General features: G+C 45.4%; 1 protein-coding gene across 2 annotated transcripts in view; it reads left to right on the plus strand.

Annotated features, from left to right (window-relative positions):
• GTF2A1L (general transcription factor IIA subunit 1 like) overlaps positions 1–19879 on the plus strand; it is a 29249-nt gene extending 9370 nt beyond the window's left edge. Inside the window, exons 6-10 of one of the 2 annotated variants that reach the window (XM_039529955.1) lie at positions 1730–2328; positions 14534–14815; positions 16402–16491; positions 19079–19206; positions 19717–19879. In XM_039529955.1, the coding sequence (XP_039385889.1) occupies positions 1730–2328; positions 14534–14815; positions 16402–16491; positions 19079–19186 (1079 nt within the window). In that variant the 3' untranslated portion in view covers positions 19187–19206; positions 19717–19879. The remainder of the gene's footprint in view (positions 1–1729; positions 2329–14533; positions 14816–16401; positions 16492–19078; positions 19207–19716) is intronic. The other variant, XM_039529956.1, reaches the window with a different exon arrangement.
• Positions 19880–21033: the final 1154 nt, after the last annotated feature.

Here is a 21033-nt window from a genome sequence, read left to right on the forward strand (position 1 = left end):
ATGTAATAGTGCACCTCTGCAATGTTATTTAACATCATTCCCAGGTGACACCATTCTCTTTGTTACACTGCTCTTGCTGTAGGTTCTCCTGCGTCAGCCCAGATGTGGGCATGTCCTCCTCCTGACTGAAGGAGATAGTCTATCCAGTCTCCAATAGGTGCAGACAGATTCTGCCTTGTCAGGGTGGATTTTCCTTAACTGCTTGTTTTAATCAATTCCCTCCATCCCCAGTCCCCACCCTTTTCTTTCTGACAGGGTTACATAGTATAGCCTACAAGGCTGTGTGGAGAAATTAGCCCTCTCCTTGAGCACTTGGAAGGAAAGGCAGCCCTCAGTGGTGTAACCATGGGTGTAGTTTGGGGGAAGGAGGTAGAAGAGGGGCATTGTCCCCCCCCCCCCCCAAACTGCAACTCTTGGGTAGGTGTGGAATTTGCCCCCCACCTCCACCCCATGCAGCCCCATTGGCCTGACTGGAGCTGTTTCCCCAAATATAAATCAAACCAAACCAATGGGTGTAACCACTTTTCTCTTAAACTGTTATTCAGAATAGAACAGCAATGTAAAATGACACCATCTTCCTCCATCAGATCTACCTATGTGTATTGAGTCCTATCTACTGACTTTAATGATACCCATACATTTTACCACTTCAGCCCTTTGGAAAACTTATTAATAGCCCACCAGTAAGGGAAAATATATTGTTAGTTCAGCCTCTAAGCCCAGGTGCTGAGATTTTTACTAGAGTACTCTCTCCAAACACTGCTGGAAGTGGTGGTGGTTCTGTCTCCTGCCTCAAGCTATGTCTAAATTTAAAACACTAGTGGCACAGCTGCACTGCTTTTGCACTTTAGCGTAGACACTACTTATGCTGATGGGAGGGCTTCTGCCCTCAGTGTAGTAATCCACCTCCCTGAGAGGCAGTAGCGAGGTTGATGAAAGAATTAGGCAGCACAGACAATGGTGAAGAGGTTTATTCACGGCACTGGGAAGACTGATAAACAGCTTTAAAAGTATGATGTTACAGTGACCAGTTATATACATTTTCTTATTAATCTATTTGCATTTATTTTGTACTTACAGAGGCAAACATTGTTTCTGAGAGAGAGAGAGAGAACACTTAACATGATAATGACAGGAACAGAACATACTCATAGAAACCATTCTGATTACATTAATTATTTGTGACTATCCTTAAGGCAAAGGGGTGGGGGTAGGCGTGAGTATCCACAGATATCTGGAGAGCTGTGGAGGGTTTGTACTGTTTTCTTACTGAGAGGCTGAGTTACTGGGCAGTCATCTAACCATTGAAGTGATCAAGTGTTTACAGCTGCCATTGTCCGTGGGCCTCTGGTAGGCCTGCTTGTTAGTTATGTGGGTTTCTGTCTCAGCTGCTAACTGAATTTTTAACTCTTGTCTAACAACACAAACCTTGGTGCACATAACAAAGTGTATTCCGCACATGGATGGAAAAAATTAGAGGAAACATTGGCCCCTGTCCTTGTGCTGCTTCAAAATAGGAGTGTTGTATCTCCAACTCCAGAGCCTTTTGATGGTTGGTTTGTATGGTGATTTCATACTATTTTAAGGCCAATGTAGACAGTATAACTGAATGAAGTTGGGAGTAGGCAGTTCTGGCATCTGAATTCTAACACTGATAACAGTAAGTCAGCATCAGCTTAACTTCCAACAGGTAGCTTTAATAATCCACTGCTAATACTTCTCTCTATAGGGCACCTCTTTAAGGTAAATATGCCTGTTATGGTTACACAGGCCCCAGGAGGTCCAAGTATTCTGCAGCATCCTATTCAGCAAATATTTCAGCAGCTTGGGCAGCCTTCAGTACTGCAGGCCAGTATTGCCACTGTTGCACAGGTGAATGCGTCTTCTGTTCAGGCAACTGCTGAAAGACTACAAACCCAGGAAGCCCCACTCCAGCAGCCCACCGTACTACAACAAAGGGGAGTGGAAGCAAAACACTCAGAAAACTCTGCAAATGCTACTCTATTACAGCAACCTACTAGGAGTCAGCAGCAAGTTACAACTAATACAATTTTGAATCATCAGGCAAACTCAACAGAAAAATTCCAATACACCAACCTTCAAACAGCTGTGTTTACTTCAAAGTCCTCTGAAATGGATTCTACCACTGAACCAATGGCAAGCGGTTCATTCAGCATAACTCGGAGTGTGCAAGACCAATTATCCACAGAGCTTCAAGATTCAGTGCAGCAACAGGTGTCTGATGATATCATTGAGATTATTCTGGGTAATGGCTTGGATGCTAGTACCCTTCTAAAAGAGCAGGACAGCATTTCTGTCACTGAAGAGGTAGGACCTTCATTGTTTAAAAATTTGTAATGAACTTTAACTTGGTGAAAATATCTGATGAAAGTAGATATTTATCTAAAGAATCAGTATATTAAAGGGAAACTATAAAACAAATCTGTTTGTTACTAACAGCACCTCTACATTTTAAAAGTGGAAAACTTCAAGAATTTAACTTATAAGTAAATTGCATACATTACACTTCACTTCGTTTGGACAACACGAATGGCCTATTAATTTTTACTTTCTGATTTTCATGAATTAACATTGTTGAAATATGTAGGTTAAATGGGAATGTTCATACCAATGACCTCTTTAAAAACTGCCATATCATTGTGACCTTGAAATCATAAGTCAGATCCAAGCCATGGTGGGCAAATTGCCTTTTGAATACAATTTGGCTAGCAAATAAGGAGGAGTTCCTGTCAGATTATGTACTCACATTCAGAATCCACAAATTATACTGTGATATGAGTGAAAACTTAAAAGAAAAGTGTATTTCCCTCAATTAAAAACAATCATTCAACTAATGCTGTGCGAATAATTTGTATTAGATTGCTGATTTCATTAAAGAGCCTCTTTTATAATTTATGGAATGTCCACAAGCAGATTGTGGTTTTCTTGAATTTATTTGTTTGAACTGTCTAAATTGTGTACTCCATGAATTTATTACAAATATTTTAAATTCAAGCTGCTTAGCTGTGATTTTTGTCTTGTAAGCCATGTGGTGTTGGTTTTATTCCTTGATCAGATGAAGGCAGAGGCTTCTCGGGTTAGAATTGCATTTGGCAACAACTGTTGCCTGGAAAACCCCAATCACTAAAATAGTCAGAGTGCACAAATGTGGTCAAGGTAAATTCATGAACAAAGACTAATGGAACACATTCTGCATTATTCAGTCGGTTCTGTATGGAACCTGGTTTTGAAACAAACTGATATGGTCTGGAAGGTTTAGAAGAATGGTCAAAAAGAAGAATCCCAGGAGTACAGAATAATGCAATAATATTTCAGTGTGGTATCTTAGAAGTGTGTGGGTTTTTAATCTTTATTACAGTATTGAATTCTGTGGGACATCCTAAATGATTCTAGATGATTGAAGGCTCGGATCCCCCCTTGTTAAGCTCTTAGAATCATTTAGTACTAATGATTATAAGACAGAGGGGGGCAAACTACAGCCTGTGGGCCACATCCGACCTGCAGGACCCTTGCCTCTGGCCCCCGAGCTCCTGCCAGGGAGCGGGATCAGGACCAGTCACAGTTCCCCCCCAGCTCCTGACCAAGCGGCACAGCTATAGCGCCACCAGACTTGGTGGTCCAGGGTGGCATGGTCAGGGGGCAGGGAGCAGGGGGAGTTCCGGGAGAGTTGCAGGGGAGCAGTCAAAGGGCCTGGGCCCTGCTGCTGGGGACAGGGGCAGAGCAAGCCAGGGCCCCCCTCCACTCCCAGCATGCTTGGCCCCTGTCCCCAGCAGCCAAGCCCAGGCAGGGAGTGAGCCCTGCCCAACTGCCAGGGAGAGCAGCCAAATGAGCAGGGGAAATGCACAGGAAAGGACTGAGCCCCCGCTTTCCCTCACCCCACAGGTAAAGTGGGGCAGGGAGGGTTGGATAGGGGATGGTAAGGGGGTGGGGATTAGGGAAGATTGGATTGGATAGGGACAGGGATCCCGGGGGTGGTCAGGAGCTGGGGAGCAGCGGGGTTTGGATAGGGGATGGTCATCCCAGGGTGATGGTCAGGGAGCAGAGAACAGGGGTGTTTGGATAGGATGCAGGAGTCCCGGGGAGCAGTCAGGGGTAGGAAGCGGGGGGGATTGGATGGGAGTGGGGATTCTGGGGGGCTGGATAGGGGGCAGGGGCCAGGCCACACCTCACTGTTTGGGGAGCCATAGCCTCCCCTACCTGGCCCTCCATACAATTTCTGTACCCAGTGTGGCCCTAGGGCCAAAAAGTTTGCCCACCCCTGTTAGAAGACCTATGCAGCTGCATTTTCAAAAATGACTAATGTCTCAGTTTTTGGGTGACCAACTTGTCACTATTTAAGGGTCCTGATCTTTCAGAAAATGCAGGCTCCTATTAAGGTGTTTCATGTTAGGTTATGAAAATCACTAGTCACTTCTTAAAATCTTGGCCTTGGAATCCAGTTCTGGTCTCAATGAAGGCTTCATTATTGTAAGAGTCCACAACCTGTATGGACATAAGGCCCATTTGTAAGGTTATGATGACATAAGCAGACAACTCCAAGCTTTGGTTTCATGGCTCATGTCAGCAGAACCCTTCAATAAACAACCCATATATAATTATTACACAAAAAAACAAACTGTTATAAGAACATTATTAAGGGTCCAAAGCCAGAATGAAGGTGGTTCTTCAAGTGCTTGCTTATATTGATTCCAGTTAGGTGTGTGTGTGCCGCGTGCATGATCATCGGAGAATTTTTACCCTAGCAACACCTGGTGGGTCACCTGTGGAGCCCCCTGCAGTGTCGCCTTAATGGCGCTGGATATATATATACCCCAGCCAACCCAGCGCCCCCTCAGTTCCTTCTTACCACCCATGACGGTCATTGGAACTGTGGAGTGTGGCATAGCTGTCCTCCACTATCCCTAGCTTTTGCTTCCCAGTTTTAGATAGATAGTTAGTATAGTGCAGTAGTTGTTATAGTGTTACGGTTGTAATTAGATTTAGTGGGTTGGAAAGGGTCCTCCTGCTTCCTGCCTGCCGCCTGGGCTCATGCCCAAGGCTCCGGGTTTTAAACCATGTTCAGCCTGCTCAAAGCCTATGCCAACGGGAGACCCCCATGACTCTTGTTTGAAGTGTCTCGGGGAGTCTCACCAGGCTGACAAGTGTAGGATCTGTAAGGCGTTCAGACTTCGAACCAAAAGGGAGCGGGACTTTAGGCTCAAGCAGCTCCTTATGGAGGCGGCCCTTAGCCTGGATCCCCCATCGGCACGCCAAGTGCCCCGGCAGCAGCTTCAGGTACTGCACCATTGGTGGACTTGGATAGAGGCCCGTGGCACCAGACCTCTCCAGCACCATGTCCAGTGCAAGTGACTCGGCTCCATTTCCTGTCTCCAGGCCAGAAGAGACAGCGCAAGCTGGAGGTGACTGTCTCTCAGCAACAGGCGCCGGCACCTCCTTTGCCAACCTCGGAGTTGCGACTGAGGGTACAAGCGCCGATATCGGAATCGTTGACTCCGGCACCGAGGGAGGAGCCGTTGAGTCCGGCACACACTGGCTCCCCGACCCGGACCGTGGTTGAGCCCTGGCTTCTGTTGATGCCGGAGACATTTGCAACAGCGAGAGAAATCATCGTCCTCACAGAGCTGGCACCAGCGCAGACTATAGCACCGCCTCTGACTCGTGCGGTACAGTCTAGGGGTAAGCCAGCCCTAATATGTCTGCCATCTCGTAGCGTGGAAACACAGCACCACTCCTGATCCTGGAGCAGGTCCCGCGCCCAACACCGTTCCCTCTCACGGCACTGGTCATACTTGTGGCACCAATCTACCTCACGGCATGGTTCTGGACCGTGGTACTATTCGGACTCCTGGCACTGATCAGAGCACCACTCTTCTTCCTGGAGGTGATCCCGGCACCGCTCCCGCAGGCGTCGTCATCACGATCCAGATCTGGATCCTGGTACCGGCTCGGTCATCAACGCTGATCTCCATCCCGGTACCGCTCCCCAGCACCTCGCTGGCACTGCTCTCCAGCGACCTGGTACTGGTCTGCACCACGCCCCGGAGAGTCGACACAGACATGCTCTGCACCACCTTGGCCCTCGCGCTCCGCCTCACGGTCATCACAGTCCGAGGGCGCCTCATGCTCAGCCTACCCCACTCCAAGCCAGGGCAGGATAATGTGGGTCAGGGGCAAGACGAAGGCCAAGACTCTAATCAGGAGCCTGCACAATGGTCATTCTGGACCCCGTGTGCGTACCACCAAGCCCAAGGAGTTCCATCAGGGGCCTCCCGCTCAGCCCGTTCAGAACCTCAGGTACCAGAAGCCACCATAAGTCATCCTCCTCTGGGGGGTATGGAAGCATCTGCACCCACCCCAGCACAGGCCCCAGACCCCAGTGTAGCAGATCCTGGCCAACAGGACCTCTCGCAACACAATCTGCCACAGGATCCCCTGGCCCCTGTGGCATCTTCCTCATTCTCTCCAAATGAGGCAGTGGCGGGGACAACAACCTCAGGTCCTCCTCCGATAGACCTTTGTGCCCACCAAGACCTTTTAGGTAGGGTGGCACATAATATGGACCTCCAAGCGGAGGAGGTAGTGGAGCTGGAGGACCCAGTGCTGGACATACTTTCAGTGGAGGCCCTGTCCCGAGTAGCATTGCCCATCATCCGCACCATCCAGACCAACGCCAAGACAATCTGGCAGACCTCTGCCTCTATCCCACCGATGGCCAGAGGAGTGGAGAGGAAATACTTTGTCCCCTCCGAGGAGTACGAGTACCTTTTATACTCACCCTCAGCCGTGTTCACTAATGGTGTCCTCAGTGTACGAAAGGGAACGGCATGGTCAACGAGCTCCAGTGCCCAAATCAGAAGACGCCAGGCATCTTAATTTGTTTGGGTGCAAGATTTATTTAGCAGTGGGGTCTTCAGCTCAGGGTCGCAAACCAACAAGCACTCCTGAGCCATTAAGACTATAATTCGTGGAGCTCCATGATGAAATTTAAGGAGTTAATTCCACCGGAGTCCAGGGATGAGTTTGGGGCCTTAGTGGAAGAGGGCAAAAAGGTGGCTAGGACCTCCTTACAGGCCTCCTTAAATGTGTCAGACTCTGTGTCTAGGACCTTGGCATCAGGCATAGCCATATGACACATTTCCTGGCTGCAGGTATCTGGCCTCCTGCAGGTATCTGGCCTACTGCCAGAGCTACAACAGACCCTGCAGGACCTGCCATTTGATGAGCAGGGCCTGTTCTCAGACAAAACAAACTCTAGACTACAGAGCCTGAAAAATTCCAGTGCTATCATGTGCTCCCTGGGAACGCACACCATGGTTACCCAGCGCAAGCCCTTTAAGCCACAGCCTCAAAGATTCTACCCCACCTCCTTGTCCAAGGCAGGACTTTTATAGAAGACGCGGACGAGGTGGGGTAGAAAGAAATCCACCGGCCTCCAACCTGGTCAGAACCAAGGCCCTCCCAAACCATTGATGGAACCCAGGCAAAACTTTTGAAGGTGCGCCCGAGGATGGCGTACCAATCACCATCCAGGATCCTTCCCCTCCATTTCAAGGTCGTCTCTTCCATTTCCACCATGCGTGGTCCCATATAACTTCAGACCCCTGGGCTCTTTGCATGGTGAAAAAGGGATATTCTCTCCAGTTTTCTTTCTCCCCTCCCTCCTATTCTCCCTCTCTGTCCCTCTTCAGGGACCCCTCTAAGGCGTTGCTCGTGATACAGGAGGTCCAAACGCTTCTGTCCATGGGAGCGATCGAGGAGGTTCCAAGGGAGCTAAGGGGCAGGGGTTTTTACTCCTGCTACTTCCTAATTCCCAAGGCCAAGGGTGGGCTTCGGCCCATTCTAGACCTGCACGGACTCAACAAATTCATGGTAAAATTGAGGTTCCGCATGGTTTCACTGGGGACCATTATTCCTTCCCTTTATCCTGGAGACTGGTACGCCACCCTCAACATGAAAGATGCGTACTTCCACATAGAGATTTACCCAGCGCACAGATGCTTCCTTTGCTTTGTGGTCAATCACAAACACTACCAATTTGCTGTCCTTCCCTTCGACCTGTGCACAGCTCCCAGGGTGTTCACCAAGTGTATGGCAGTCGTGGAGCCTACCTCCATCTCAGCTTTCCATCCAGGAGAATATGCTTCCTCTGTATTCTCCAATCCGATGGTCGTTAGATTGGAGGGTTTAGATTGCCTCTACCCAAAAGTGCGACAACCAGTTCTGGTGTGGGACGTTAACCTGGTCCTTTCCAGGCTCAAGGGGCCCCCATTTGAGCTAATGGCCCACCTGTTCATTTCTCTACCTATCTTGGAAGACAGCCTTCCTTGTAGCCATCACTTCAGCGAGACACGTATCTGAGATCAGAGCCCTCACGTCAGAGCCGCCATATACAGTTTTCCACGAAGACAAGGTGCAGCTTCGCCCCCACCCTGCCTTTCTCCCCAAGATGGTATCAGCTTTTCATGTGAACCAGGACATTTTCCTCCCGGTCTCTTATCCAAAGCCGCACGCTATGTGGCAGGATCAATGTATGCACTCCCTTGACAGTCGTAGGGCTCTCGCCTTCTATATTGAGCATACAAAGCCATTCAGGAAAACAACCTAACTTTTCGTTGTAGTGGCTGACCGGATGAAAGGCCTACCGGTCTCCTTGCAACACATCTCCTCATGGATCACGGCCTGTATCATGCTTGCTACGACTTGGCCGGTGTCCCGACCCCTCGCCTCACCGCCCACTCCACGAGCAGTACTGGGTTTACAATGGCTCCGGTGGCGCCAGGCCCACACTTGGAAGGGGCCCACAAAGGGTTAATCCAGCCAGGGCCACAGCCCAGCAATGTGAAGAGTCAGCAACTTCCCAGCAGCCTGGGGAGCACAGTGCGCAGGTGCAGGGTGTGCTGGGAGTTGTAGTTTGCATGCCGCTGTGTTCCGCAGGGGCCCTGGGACCTGCACTGCTGGCTGCACTACTAGTCCCAGAATGCCCTGTGCCATGCTACCAGCCACCCCAGCTGAAGTTGTCTGAGCGGGCCAAAAAGAAATCCCAAGCCAGGAAATGGTCTGGTGCAGGGCGAGGGTTCCTGGTGCTAATCCCACTGTGCTCCCCCTCCCCTCAAGTCTCCCCCATTCTCCTGGGGCAGTGGGGAGTTGGGGGCAGCCCCCCAGTGACTGTGATGCCTGGGGCTCCTGGGCACTGTCTTGACCCTGCACTTCAGAGTGGGGGGTGGTTATCTGGGGTGCCTGGGAGCAGGGGGGCAGTGACAGCGGGACTTGTCAATGCTGGCTGCCGCACCCCCTGCCAGTGGCAATGCCCAGAAACTGCCTCCCTGCACTCCGGGGAGGGGAGGGGGCGCAGCCCAGTTTTGGGGGAAAGGGGCAGTTGTGGGGCAAGTCCAGGTGCGATGGAGGAGCTGGCGGTGACTCCATGTGAGGGGTGTAGGAGAAGCAGGGTGTTAAGGTGGGGGTTGGTGTGGCAGGGGGCAGAAGGAGGGGAGAGTCTGGGTTGAAGGTGGGGGTCGGCAGAGAGAGAGAGTGTGTGTGTGTGTGTGTGTGTGTAGAAGGGGGGGGTAGTAGAAGAGAGGGAGGTGGCAGCCCTGGGGTGAAAGTGTGTAGGGAGTGGGCAGTAGCAGGGAGATTGAGGAGATTCTTTGTTAGGGGGTTCATTGTGTGGGATGGGGACAGTAGGAGGGATGGGGGAGAGCCCAGGTGTGAAGATTGGGGTAGGAACTTGAGGCTGGATTGTGGTAGCCTTTGTGGTAAAGTGGTATGTGTTTCAGTGGCCCTTTCGCCCTGCAAAAGATGGGCACCAGCAATTTTCCTCCCCACACCCTGCCCCAAAGTTTTGTAAACATTATTGTACCAAAGTAGAAAATGCAGCTTTCAAAAAAATGTATTTAGGAAACATAACTTTGGGTGGAGGAGGTGGTGGTGGTGGGGAGATGCAGGTGCGACACCACTGACTGCTGCATCTGGGCTTAATATGGCTCATAAGTGTGCTAATTAAGCACTTGTGTTCAGGGCCCTAAGCAGGCCCTGAGAGTTTAAAGAAAAAAAGACAAAACTAACAAACAACCCCCCCTCCCACACAAACCAAATTCAGTGGTGTTCTGAGTACATTGATGTTAGCCCAGTTTGTTCTCTATGGGCTGAGTGGAGGTCTCAGTTTGGCTTCAAATATCTTATTTTGTTTTTGAATAAATGTTTTCATTCCCATCCTGGCAATACCACATTTATTATGGCATCAGTGGTGCTGTCACGCTAGGACCATATCTGGAAGGGGCTCATCACAACCGCATGGGGGCCCACCAATATGTTTGGCGCCAGGCCCACAAAAAGTTAATCCGTCCCTGTCCACGAGGGCTCAAGCCTCATCGGCTGCTTTCCTGGCCCAGGTTCCAATACAGGAGATCTGTAGAGCTGCCATTTGGTCATCGGTACATACCTTTGCCGCTCACTATGCGTTAGTTCAGCAGTCTAGAGACGATGCCGCATTTGAGTCAGCGGTTCTGCACTCAGCGATGTCTCACTCTGACCCCACCGCCTAGGTAAGGCTTGGGAGTCACCTAATTGGAATCAATATGAGCAAGCACTGGAAGAAGAAAAGACAGTTACTCACCTTTGTAACTGTTGTTCTTCAAGATGTGTTGCTCATATCCATTCCAAACCCACCCTCTTTCCCCTCTGTTGGAGTAGCCGGCAAGAAGGAACTGAGGGGGCACTAGGTCAGCTGGGTTATATAGCCAGCGCCATTAAGGCACCACTCCAGGGGGCTCCACAGCTGACTCACCAGGTGTTGCTAGGGTAAACATTCTCCGATTGTGCACGCGGCGCACGCACACCTAATTGGAATGGATATGAGCAACACATCTCGAACAACAGTTACAAAGGTGAATAACCATCTTTTGTGTATTCAAACCCTTTGTGCATATGCATTATGAGTGTATGTGACCATGTAATTAAAGACTACTTTTTCTAGAGGACCCCTGCCTTATTCAGGGCACAGGATGGACAGTACTCCCTGAATGAGTAGTTGTACAATATTTTGTTTGTGCTCAGGTCACATTTTCAAGCTTTTCTCCACATCCATGAGTGATAAAAACATGGACGTTTTGTTTTGCTTTTCAAGTGAAAAGTGAAATTCTCATGTATTGTGTAAAAAACCCCACTTTTTAAGTAAAACACCAAATTTTGTGAGATTCATGCTAAGATTGCAAGAGAGAGCAAATCTGACTCCTGGGCTTCTGTTATGGTAGACTTTTTCAATACATATGTTTTATAGATTGAATGACTATGCAGACTATATTAAATGCCCCTTTCTACTGTTAAGATGTGGGAACTACTGAGTTGCATATATGACTTTTAGTTGTTCTGTCTCAGTGCTTTGAGGTCCTGATCCAAAACCCATTGAAGTCAATAGCAGCCTTTCCAGTGACTTAACTGGCATTAGATCAAGCCCTCATTCAATTGCAGTCAGTTTCTACCTACCACTGCAGAATTTGGCCCACTGTGGTATAAACTGAGGACAGGAATGATTTAGTTGGGGTTAGTCCTGCGTCGAGCAGGGGGTTGGACTAGATGACCTCCTGAGGTCTCTTCTAACCCTCATCTTCTATGATTCTATGACTTGTCTACACTTACAGTGCTGCAGCTGCACCACTATAGCACTTTAGTGAAGATGCTGCTATGCTGACAGGAGACCTTCCCCTATTGGCGTAGTTAATCCACCTCCCTGAAAGGCAGTAGCTCTGTTTACACTGTGGGGTAGGTCAGTAATAACTGCGTCACTCAGGGGTATGGATTTTTCACCTCCCTGAGCAATGTAGTTATATTGACATAAGTTGGTAGTGTAGACCATTGGTTCTCAACCAGAGGTCCATGTACCTCTGGGGGTACGTAGAAGTCTTCCAGGGGATACATTAGCTCCTCTAGATATTTGCCTAGTTTTACAACAGGCTATATAAAAAGCACTAGCGAAATCAGTACAAACTAAAATTTCATACAGACGATGACTTGTTTATACTGCTCTATATACTATACACTGAAATGGAAGTACAATATTTATATTCTAATTGATTTAATTTATAATTATATGGTAAAAATGAGAAAGTAAGCAATTTTTCAGTAATAGTGAACTGTTAAACTTTTTTTTGTATTTTTACGTCTGATTTTGTAAGCAAGTAGTTTTTAAGTGAGGTGAAACTTGTGGGTACACAAGACAAATCAGACTCCTGAAAGGGGTACAATAGTCTGGAAAGCTTGAGAGGCACAGGTGTAGACCAAACCTAAGGCTACGTCTACACTATAGACCTATATTGATATATATCCACACCACTGAGTGACCCAGTTATACTGACCTCTAACCCTCTGTGTAGAAAGAACTATATCGAGGGGGGAAGCTACTGCCTCTCAGGGAGGTGGGTTAACTATGCTGGTTGGAGAAGCTCTTGTGTTGGCATAGTAGCATCTTTACTAACGCATTACAGCAATGCAGCTGTGGCACTGGAGCTCTGTATGTGAAGACAAGCTCTAAGTTATTTGTTCCTGAAAGTCATCAATGTTTTTTGATGCAATGGATGCTTTGGTATCAAGGAATTGCCTATACATAGATACATATCTGTTGTCGCTAGATGGTATTTCCTAATGGAAAACTTGTCTGTCAGAAAATTCTCCGTTACACCTCTACCCTGATATAACGTGGTCCTCGGGAGACCAAAAAATCTCACCGAGTTATAGGTGAGACCGCGTTATATCAAACTTGCTTTGCCCCCACCCCCGGTTCCTTGTTCCCTCACCGCCCCCTCCAGAGACCCCCATCCCTAATCACCCTCAGGACCCCACCCCTGACTGCTTTGACCCCTATTCATACACACCCCGCCTTCTGACAGGCACTCACTGGCGGGAAGCGGAGCAGCCCGGCCCCAGTCCGCTTCACTCCACCAGCTCTCAGCCGCGGTGCTCCGCTTCCCGCCAACAGTGAGTGCAGGGAGGTTGGGGAAAGGATGGCTGCCCACACTCATCTGTGGGGGGAAGTGGAGTGTCGTGGCCCCAGCCCGCTCCGTTTTCCTTGCCCCGGCCCCAGCTGTGTTGCTGGGGGGCAGCTGGGGAAAGGTCCTGCACTCACCTGTGGTGGGAAGTGGAGCGCCACGGCTGGGAGCTGGCTGGGGCTGGGCTACTCCGCTTCCCACCGCCGGTGAGTGTGGGGAGGTTGGGGAAGGGACTCCCTCCACACTCACTGGCAGCGGGAAGCAGAGTGACGCGGCCCTAGCCTGCTCCACTCTGCCACCTCCCAGCTGCGGCGCTCCGCTTCCTGCCGCAGGTGAGTGTGAGGAGGTTGGGGAAAGGATGCCGCCCATACTCACCTGCAGCAGGAAGCAGAGTGCTGCGGCTGGGGAGCTGGCGGAGTGGAGAGGACTGGGGCTGGGCTGCTCCACTTCCGCCGCTGCTGGTGAGTGCTGGAAGGATCCCTTCCGCCAAGCCCCCTCCCCGAGCCCCTCAGATGGGGCTGGGGAGAGGGAAGCAGAGTGGGCTGCTCCTGGCCTCCCGCTAATCCCCTGGGCCACTCTGGGACTGCGGGCCCCCCAAAAGTGCCCTCCCACAGCTCCTGCCCCCCAGACCCTGGGGGGGAGAGCCCCTGACCACCCCCGCGACCCTCTGTCCCTTATCAAACCCCCCGGCCTGGCCGGGCACCCTTAACACACTGCTCAGAGCAGCGTGTCAGAGCTTTACCGCATTGTATGTGAACCCGTGTTATATCGGGTCATGTTATATCGAGGTAGAGGTGTAGTTGAAATTGAAATGTTCCACAGAGCGTTTTGTTTTTAACAAAACTTTATTTAGAAAAAAACTGAAACAAAGCATTTTGATGTTTTTATTTCAAAATGACTTTCATTAACAAAACTTTAAAAATATTTATGATATTAAAATATAGTAAACCCTAATTTTAAAATAATATAAAATATGAAAAAATCAAATCAAAACAATGAGGTTTTAACTAAATGAAACATTTGTTTACCTGACCAGATTATTTTTGGAAATTACATTTTGCAAGAGTTTTTTTTTTAAATTTTTGGCATCGTTACTTTTTATTCTGAATCAGAATTATTTTTTTCCAAATATCAGAATTTCCCTTGGATCAGAAATTCTGATTTTTTTTGAACAGTTCTAATATCTATTTTTTTTTAATGGGAAATTTGCTTCGAATATTAAAGACCATATTAAAAGCCATGTCTGGAAAAATGGATTTTCATATTATTGAACAAGTATCTGAAATGGGGTTCATTTCAGGAAAATGTATATATGACCAGATTTTCATAAGTGCTCAGCACTCATAATTGGAGCTCGACTTTTAAAAAAAGAGCTCTACTCCCATTTAAACACCTAAATAAGGTGACAAATTTTTCAAACTTTTAGTACCCAACAGATTTGGTAGAGAAGAATGGAAGCTTTTGGGTATTAAGTTCTTGTGAAAAATCAGACCTCTTGTCAAGCTCTCATTGAACCTTCTTATTCCTGTCAGATGGAACCTACTGTACTGATGGAATCTGACATACGGACAGAAAAGGATATCTGCAGTGACATTGAAGGGATCATTCAGCTAGATGGAATTGATGATGTTTTTCCTAAGGAGGAAATAGAAAGTACAAGAGATGTGGAAGAAAATGAATTTATTGGTATTATTGATGCAGAGGATCTGAAAGTGTTGGAGGAGGAGGAAGATGAAGAAGGTGACAGTATTTCAAATGCTGAATCCAGCGGGAGCAGTGATACCGAAGAGCCCCAAATAGACATAATTGAGGAGGTAATTACTCTGACTTGCTTTAAAATGTTTAAACTAATGTGCCTATCTGCATGTCTGGTTGCTTAGATCCAGAATATCCACTAGTAGATTGAGGCAGAATTCATGGTTAAGATGTGTTTTCAGAGCAGAATGTAATAGCTATGGGGTGGTTTGAGAGCTTCTTGGGCAGACCATAAAAATAGGAGGAGTTGCTGTGATATCTATTGCTTATTGGATGAATTAACATGCTTTTAATTACAAAACTTGAGGCTAGGAGTGAAATTCTGGCCTCACTGAAATCAAAGGGACTCTTGCTATTCGTTTAAGGAGGGTCAGGATTTCATCCTGGGCCTCTATCCTGGGAAGCAGTGACTCTGGGAAAACATTTTGGGGTCATGGTGGATGATCATATGAACATAAGTTCCCAGTGCAACGCTGTGGCCAAAAGGGCTAACTAATGTGGTCCTTGGATGTATAAATGGGAGAATATAGAGTTTTGGCACTAGTACGGCTGCTACGCTACTCTGATATCCATAATTAAAGTAGTATATTGATAAATTGGAGGGGTTTCAGCTAAGACCCTCGAGAATTATTAGAGAATTGGAAAACATATCTTTATAGTAATAGATTCCTGGAGCTCAATCTGTTTAGCTTAACCAAGAAAAGTTTTAGGGATGACTTGATCAGTCTGTAAGTACTTATGTGGGAAACAAAATTTGATAATAGCCTTTCGGTTTAGTAGGTGAGGCTATAACAAGATCCAGTGGCTGGAGATTAAATCTAGACAAATTCAGACTGGAAATAATAGTGAGGGTAATTAATCAGTGGAATAATTTAACAAGGGCTGTGGTGGATTTTCCATCACAAAATCTTTAAATCAAGACTGGATTTTTTTTTAAAAGATATACTCAAATTCAAATAGGAATTAATTCAGCACCATTCTATGGCCTGCGTTACACAAGATGTTGCACTAGATCAGGGGTTCTCAAACTTGGGGTCGGGACCCCTGAGGGGGTTATGAAGTTATTACATGGGGTGTCACAATCTGTCAGCCTCCACCTCAAACCACACTTTGCCTCCAACATTTATAATGGTGTTAAATATATTAAAAAGTGTTTTGTTGCAGTCAGAGGCTTGCTGTGTGAAAGGGGTCACCAGTACAAAAGTTAGAGAAGCACTGCACTAAATGATCACAATGGTCCCTTCTGGCCTTAGAATCTATGAATCCTAGGTTTCCATTGCTTCTAAAACACTAAAGAAGATTGGAAGGGGAATCAGGCAGTGCATGCTACAGGTTGTCTGTTTCCCAGGAGACCAAGGACAGCTGAGGAACACTTAGTAATAGAACAATTACATGTATTATATGATTTCTCTCCTTGAATCACCTTTCAGAGAGTCTTGCCTCATGACATATGGAAGTTGGTTTAGCATTCCAATTTCTGGGAGAGAAAGTGGAGTTAACTTTGTCAGCCTTGAGTGCTATAAATCTTGGTCATTTTTTTGGAGGGGAGAATATCCGTATGAAAAAAGTCTTGTGTTTCATCTAGTATATTACTTTTTTAAAAGACAGTAAATAATGGTGTTTAAATGTGACCTTTATTCTCCAGGATCCTTTAAATTCCGGTGATGATGTCAGTGAGCAGGACACACCAGACTTGTTTGACACAGATAACGTTATAGTTTGTCAGTATGACAAGGTACAGTGTATAACCCTGTTCCTTTAAACAGTAATTTTAGCCCATCCATTTCTGGTAAGAATTATTTTTGGGGATGCGTGTGTGTGGAGAATGTCAATTGTTTCATCAGTATTTTAAATAATTTAATCATCTGTTGGTTGAAATGCACATAAAAAACAAAAGAATGTAAACTTATTTGCACTATTGTATGAAAATTCACCTACAGTTTTCCTGTAAAAGGAGAAACTTCTTACAAGGGCTGTCAAAGAAGGATTTCAAATCTAACATCATAAAGTGCAAAATAACGTGTGTGTGTTGCCTTCCTGCTCTCTGTTCCTATTTTGTTTCCTGGTTCCTGCTGCCTGAACTCAGTGCTGCTGTTCCTATTTAAGGGTGCGGGTGTGCGCACGTGTAGTGCTGAGGGTGTGCAGCTATTCAGGGAAGGCTGCTACAGACCTGCTGTTTGGACTGTTACGGTTTTTGTTCAGATTGTTGCTGACCTAGCTCGTTCTTGGTTATTACAATTTTCATTGACAATTTACCAGTATGTTCTGCTTTGTGGTGTGGTGGTGGTTTTGCGTTTGTTTTTTGTGGTTTGGGATTGCTGTTCTGCAGTGCATCAGAGTGTAATGGGTCCCAGTCCTGCAGGCACATGCACATCCTTAAATTTAGTGAGATGAATAATTGCAGTGGCTTCAATAAAACTACTCATGAGTAAAGTTAAATATGGATTGAGTGAGCAGTAAGAAGGGAAGAGTATGCATCCTTATCTGGTAGTAAAATATTCCTAAAAGGGTTTTAAAAATATTTACCACAAATTCATCTTTTCAAATAAACAAAGCAAATAAGCAAAGTTCTTAATGAAGACAAATGGCCTGTCCTGTGTTACTGTTCACAGTAAAGTTCTTTCTGAGCTAGTTTAGAGGTCAAACAAACCCTTTAGAATTCAGGTGGCTGCTTTTTTGCTTTTGTGTACCTGGAACTCAAACTGGAAAACCAAACTTTGTTAGAATTACATCTTATCTTGAAATAATGGAAAGTTTCAGCTTCAACAAATTTTATTTTTGTCAAATATGTGGCTTTTGGAAATAGGGGCCTATGTTTTCCAAAGTGATTACTGATTTTAGGTGCCAAACTTGAAATGCCTTAAAGGAATCTGAGATTTAGAAAGCGATGAGCACTTGATCTCAGAAAATCGGGCCATTTAAGGTGTGCCAAGTTGGGCACCAAAATCACTAGTCACTTTTGAAAAATTTAGGTGGTCAGTTGTATAGACAGCTCATCTGAATCCGAACTACATTATTTGTATTGCAATACTATATTTCTCCCTATGATACTTAATACTATAAGTGCTGGAATTTTAAAATGTTCCTCTCTAAAATTAAGATTTTGTATGGATGAATAGAAAATTTGGTCTGAAATATATTTATATCAATGTGGAACTTGAAACCAGAGCTGCCGCGAAGGGATTTCATAACAGATGTGATTAGAATTTGAGAGCTATGGATTGGCATGAAAGTCTGAGTCTTTCTTCCCTCCCCCCCCCCTTTTTTTTCTTTTTGTTTAATGCTATGAAATAATATGTTGGCTAGCTGGTATATTGGTTACTTTTCCCAGACAGACCAGTTTTACTGAAAAAATTTCTAATGGAGGGAGGAGTGATTGAAACCACGGTCTCTTTGGCCAAAAGGCAGAATATAATTATCTTGTAATTCTGTTCCTAATTATCTTTAGGGCTATTAAACATAGTGGGAGGATAGAAGTGGGATGACTGTCATTCTAACATGTTTTAGCTCTTTGAAAAAAAAACCAAAAACTTCTATCACAAATATCATAACCAGAAAATCAGGAGGCATTCTTTTTGTTTCCTAGTCTTGAAAATCAAATCAAGTTGAGAATCTGAGGAATCTGTAAAACCATTTAATTCCATGCCTTTCAAGATGAACTACAAAGATTTTTTGTTTCAGAGTAGCAGCCATGTTAGTCTGTAGCCGCAAAAAGAACAGGAGTACTTGCGGCACCTTAGAGACTAACAAATTTATTTGACCATAAGCTTTCATGGGCTACAGGATGTGTCTGATGAAGTGGGCTGTAGCCCACGAAAGCTTATGCTCAAAAAGATTTTTGTGTTGCACAGAACTTTTTTTATAGGTCTACAGTATGAAACCATATTTTTACACCTACACATATTTGAATACATTCATACCTGCTTTCTGTGGAACATTGTGCTTTTTAGTCATATTTTTGGTTGCTGTATTATTTTGGCCTTCTCCTACTATCCTACCATGTCCAGAACTGCATGCAAAATACAAAAATGCAATACACAGACATGGGTAGCTGCGCCCACAAGTCATGCAATCAAGGTGTCAATATTTGAAAATGTATCTCTCAATCTATTCTCTGGCATGTCAGACTTTCACAGTACTCCATATCTGAGCTCTGTTCAGAGAAGCAGTTTTTTATGTATTTAGTGCTAACAAAGGTTAACTTCAGTCCTTCAGCCCTACCCCCCTATCAGCTTTGTTTAATTCTCAGAAACCAGTCAGTTTCTGAAGATGTCCTAGTAACAAACTTTTGGAGGCACTGATTTTAATTTTTTTTTAATCAGATTCATCGAAGTAAGAACAAATGGAAGTTCTATTTGAAAGATGGAGTAATGTGCTTCGGGGGTAAAGATTATGTGTTCGCAAAAGCCATTGGAGATGCGGAGTGGTAAATCCTCACTGGATAAGTGAGGTATAATTTATTTTATTACAAAATATTATATAACCTTCAGTGAAGAGCTTCTGAACTTGCTATGTTTTGCAATTTAAAAAATGAAAATGAAACTGCATTTGTTGAATAAAATATATGAAATTGAAAATTAGTTTTGTTTCTAATAAATGAAAATTAAGACTGTTTTATGTTCACTGTTCTTCTGTTTGTTTTCTGATTTATATTGTTACCTTTTTACTAAAAAGTATAATCAGAATGAATAGCTTTAATTAACAACTAGTGTGTTGGATCTGTAAATGGAATAACAAGTAGCTACATTTATGTAACTTCAACTCCTTTTTTCTTGATAAGTTAAAATGCAATGATTTTTACAGTGTTAGACAACATAATTCTTAGTGATTTATGTTAAAAGAAATAAGATTGTGAATTCACTGTAATATCTGAGAATGTTTATTTTGTTAAAAGATGCTGATGTGTTTTAGCTATACCTTTCTCTCCCCCCCCCCTTTGCATATGATCCTTCTGGTGAAGTGTATCTCGTCTGCCTTTAGTCTGAAGCTATCAGTGCAACCCAGAATATATGGACAGAGGACCCTTGAGTTAACAAGACTTCAGCATTGTTATCAGTTGTTGCATTTTCTTCAAATATGATATGTACCGAGGAGCAATAAATAGTCTCATTTTAAAAAAAGTACCTTATTGTCATAGTGTGTACTAAACCATTTAACTTTGCTTCTGTACACACTCATTACATTCTGAATACACTAATAAACTCTGAGTGATATAAATTGACTGTGCCTAATAAAAAAGATACAATATCATCTCATACAGATTTCTAGTCATGAATTGTTCTTTTGGTGCTTCTTAAAAGTAAATAATGCTTTAATGGGAAACATATGCATGCCAAAAGGGAGTGGGGAGCTGGATGGACCAGCTCGGGAAGGTGAAATCATAGACTTGACAAGGGCCCAGTTGCATTGCTCAAAGCTTTTTCCTTATTCACCTAGAAACAATGATTGAAAACCAATTTGCTACCCCTCAGGGTCTTGTATAGCCCTCCGCAGCTGAGGTGTATTCACAGCCAGATCAGTTCTCCTGCATGGCAGTTGTGAAGAGCACCTTCCCTGACCCTGGATCTCACCTGTCTGCTACTCTTGTAAGATGCCTGATATGTGACATCTGCAAAGCACGTGACTAGGAGCAGACTTGTGACCAATAACTACATCTCCCAGTGTTAAAGGACCATACAGGCTGCCTGGGGCATATGTATGTGTCTCAAAGCCCAGTATTCTCTTACACCACCCCACTGCACATTTGCCTTCTTGCTTGAGTTTATTGTATTTTTCTGGAACCTGGTACTGGAACTGCTAAATCTTGTTGATCTGGATGATTTCCTTGTTCATGTGGATGATGATTCTTCCAAGCTGACTCAAGATCTCCTGATTACCATGGCACTATCTCATGCAGCTTTGGGCACAGCACTCACATGGCTAGCCATACTCTCTATCTTACTTTTGAGAGGAGACGGGTGAAGACTACACCATCCTTGGGGGCAGACAGTAGGAAGCACTGCCTCCATCTGCTTCTTACTCCTTCTGCCTTCTCCAGACGAGCTGTCAGCAGTAGTGAGCAGGATCTGTTTAAAACAGAATGGTACTTCTGATTGCAAGAAGAGTGCACAACAACCTAGTAAAAGGCCCCTCTCTTTCTCTCACATTTCTGCTGCCTCCTCATCCTGCTCTGAGCTTCTTAATGCTGACAGGAAATACCAGGGAGCATGGCAGGATCTCCACCCCTTTGGGAGAGATGCAGATAGCTCATTGGGGTGGGGTGTGCAGTGGTGCTGGG

Source organism: Mauremys reevesii, linkage group 3 (assembly GCF_016161935.1).
Source record: "Mauremys reevesii isolate NIE-2019 linkage group 3, ASM1616193v1, whole genome shotgun sequence".
NCBI lineage: Eukaryota > Metazoa > Chordata > Testudines > Geoemydidae > Mauremys > Mauremys reevesii.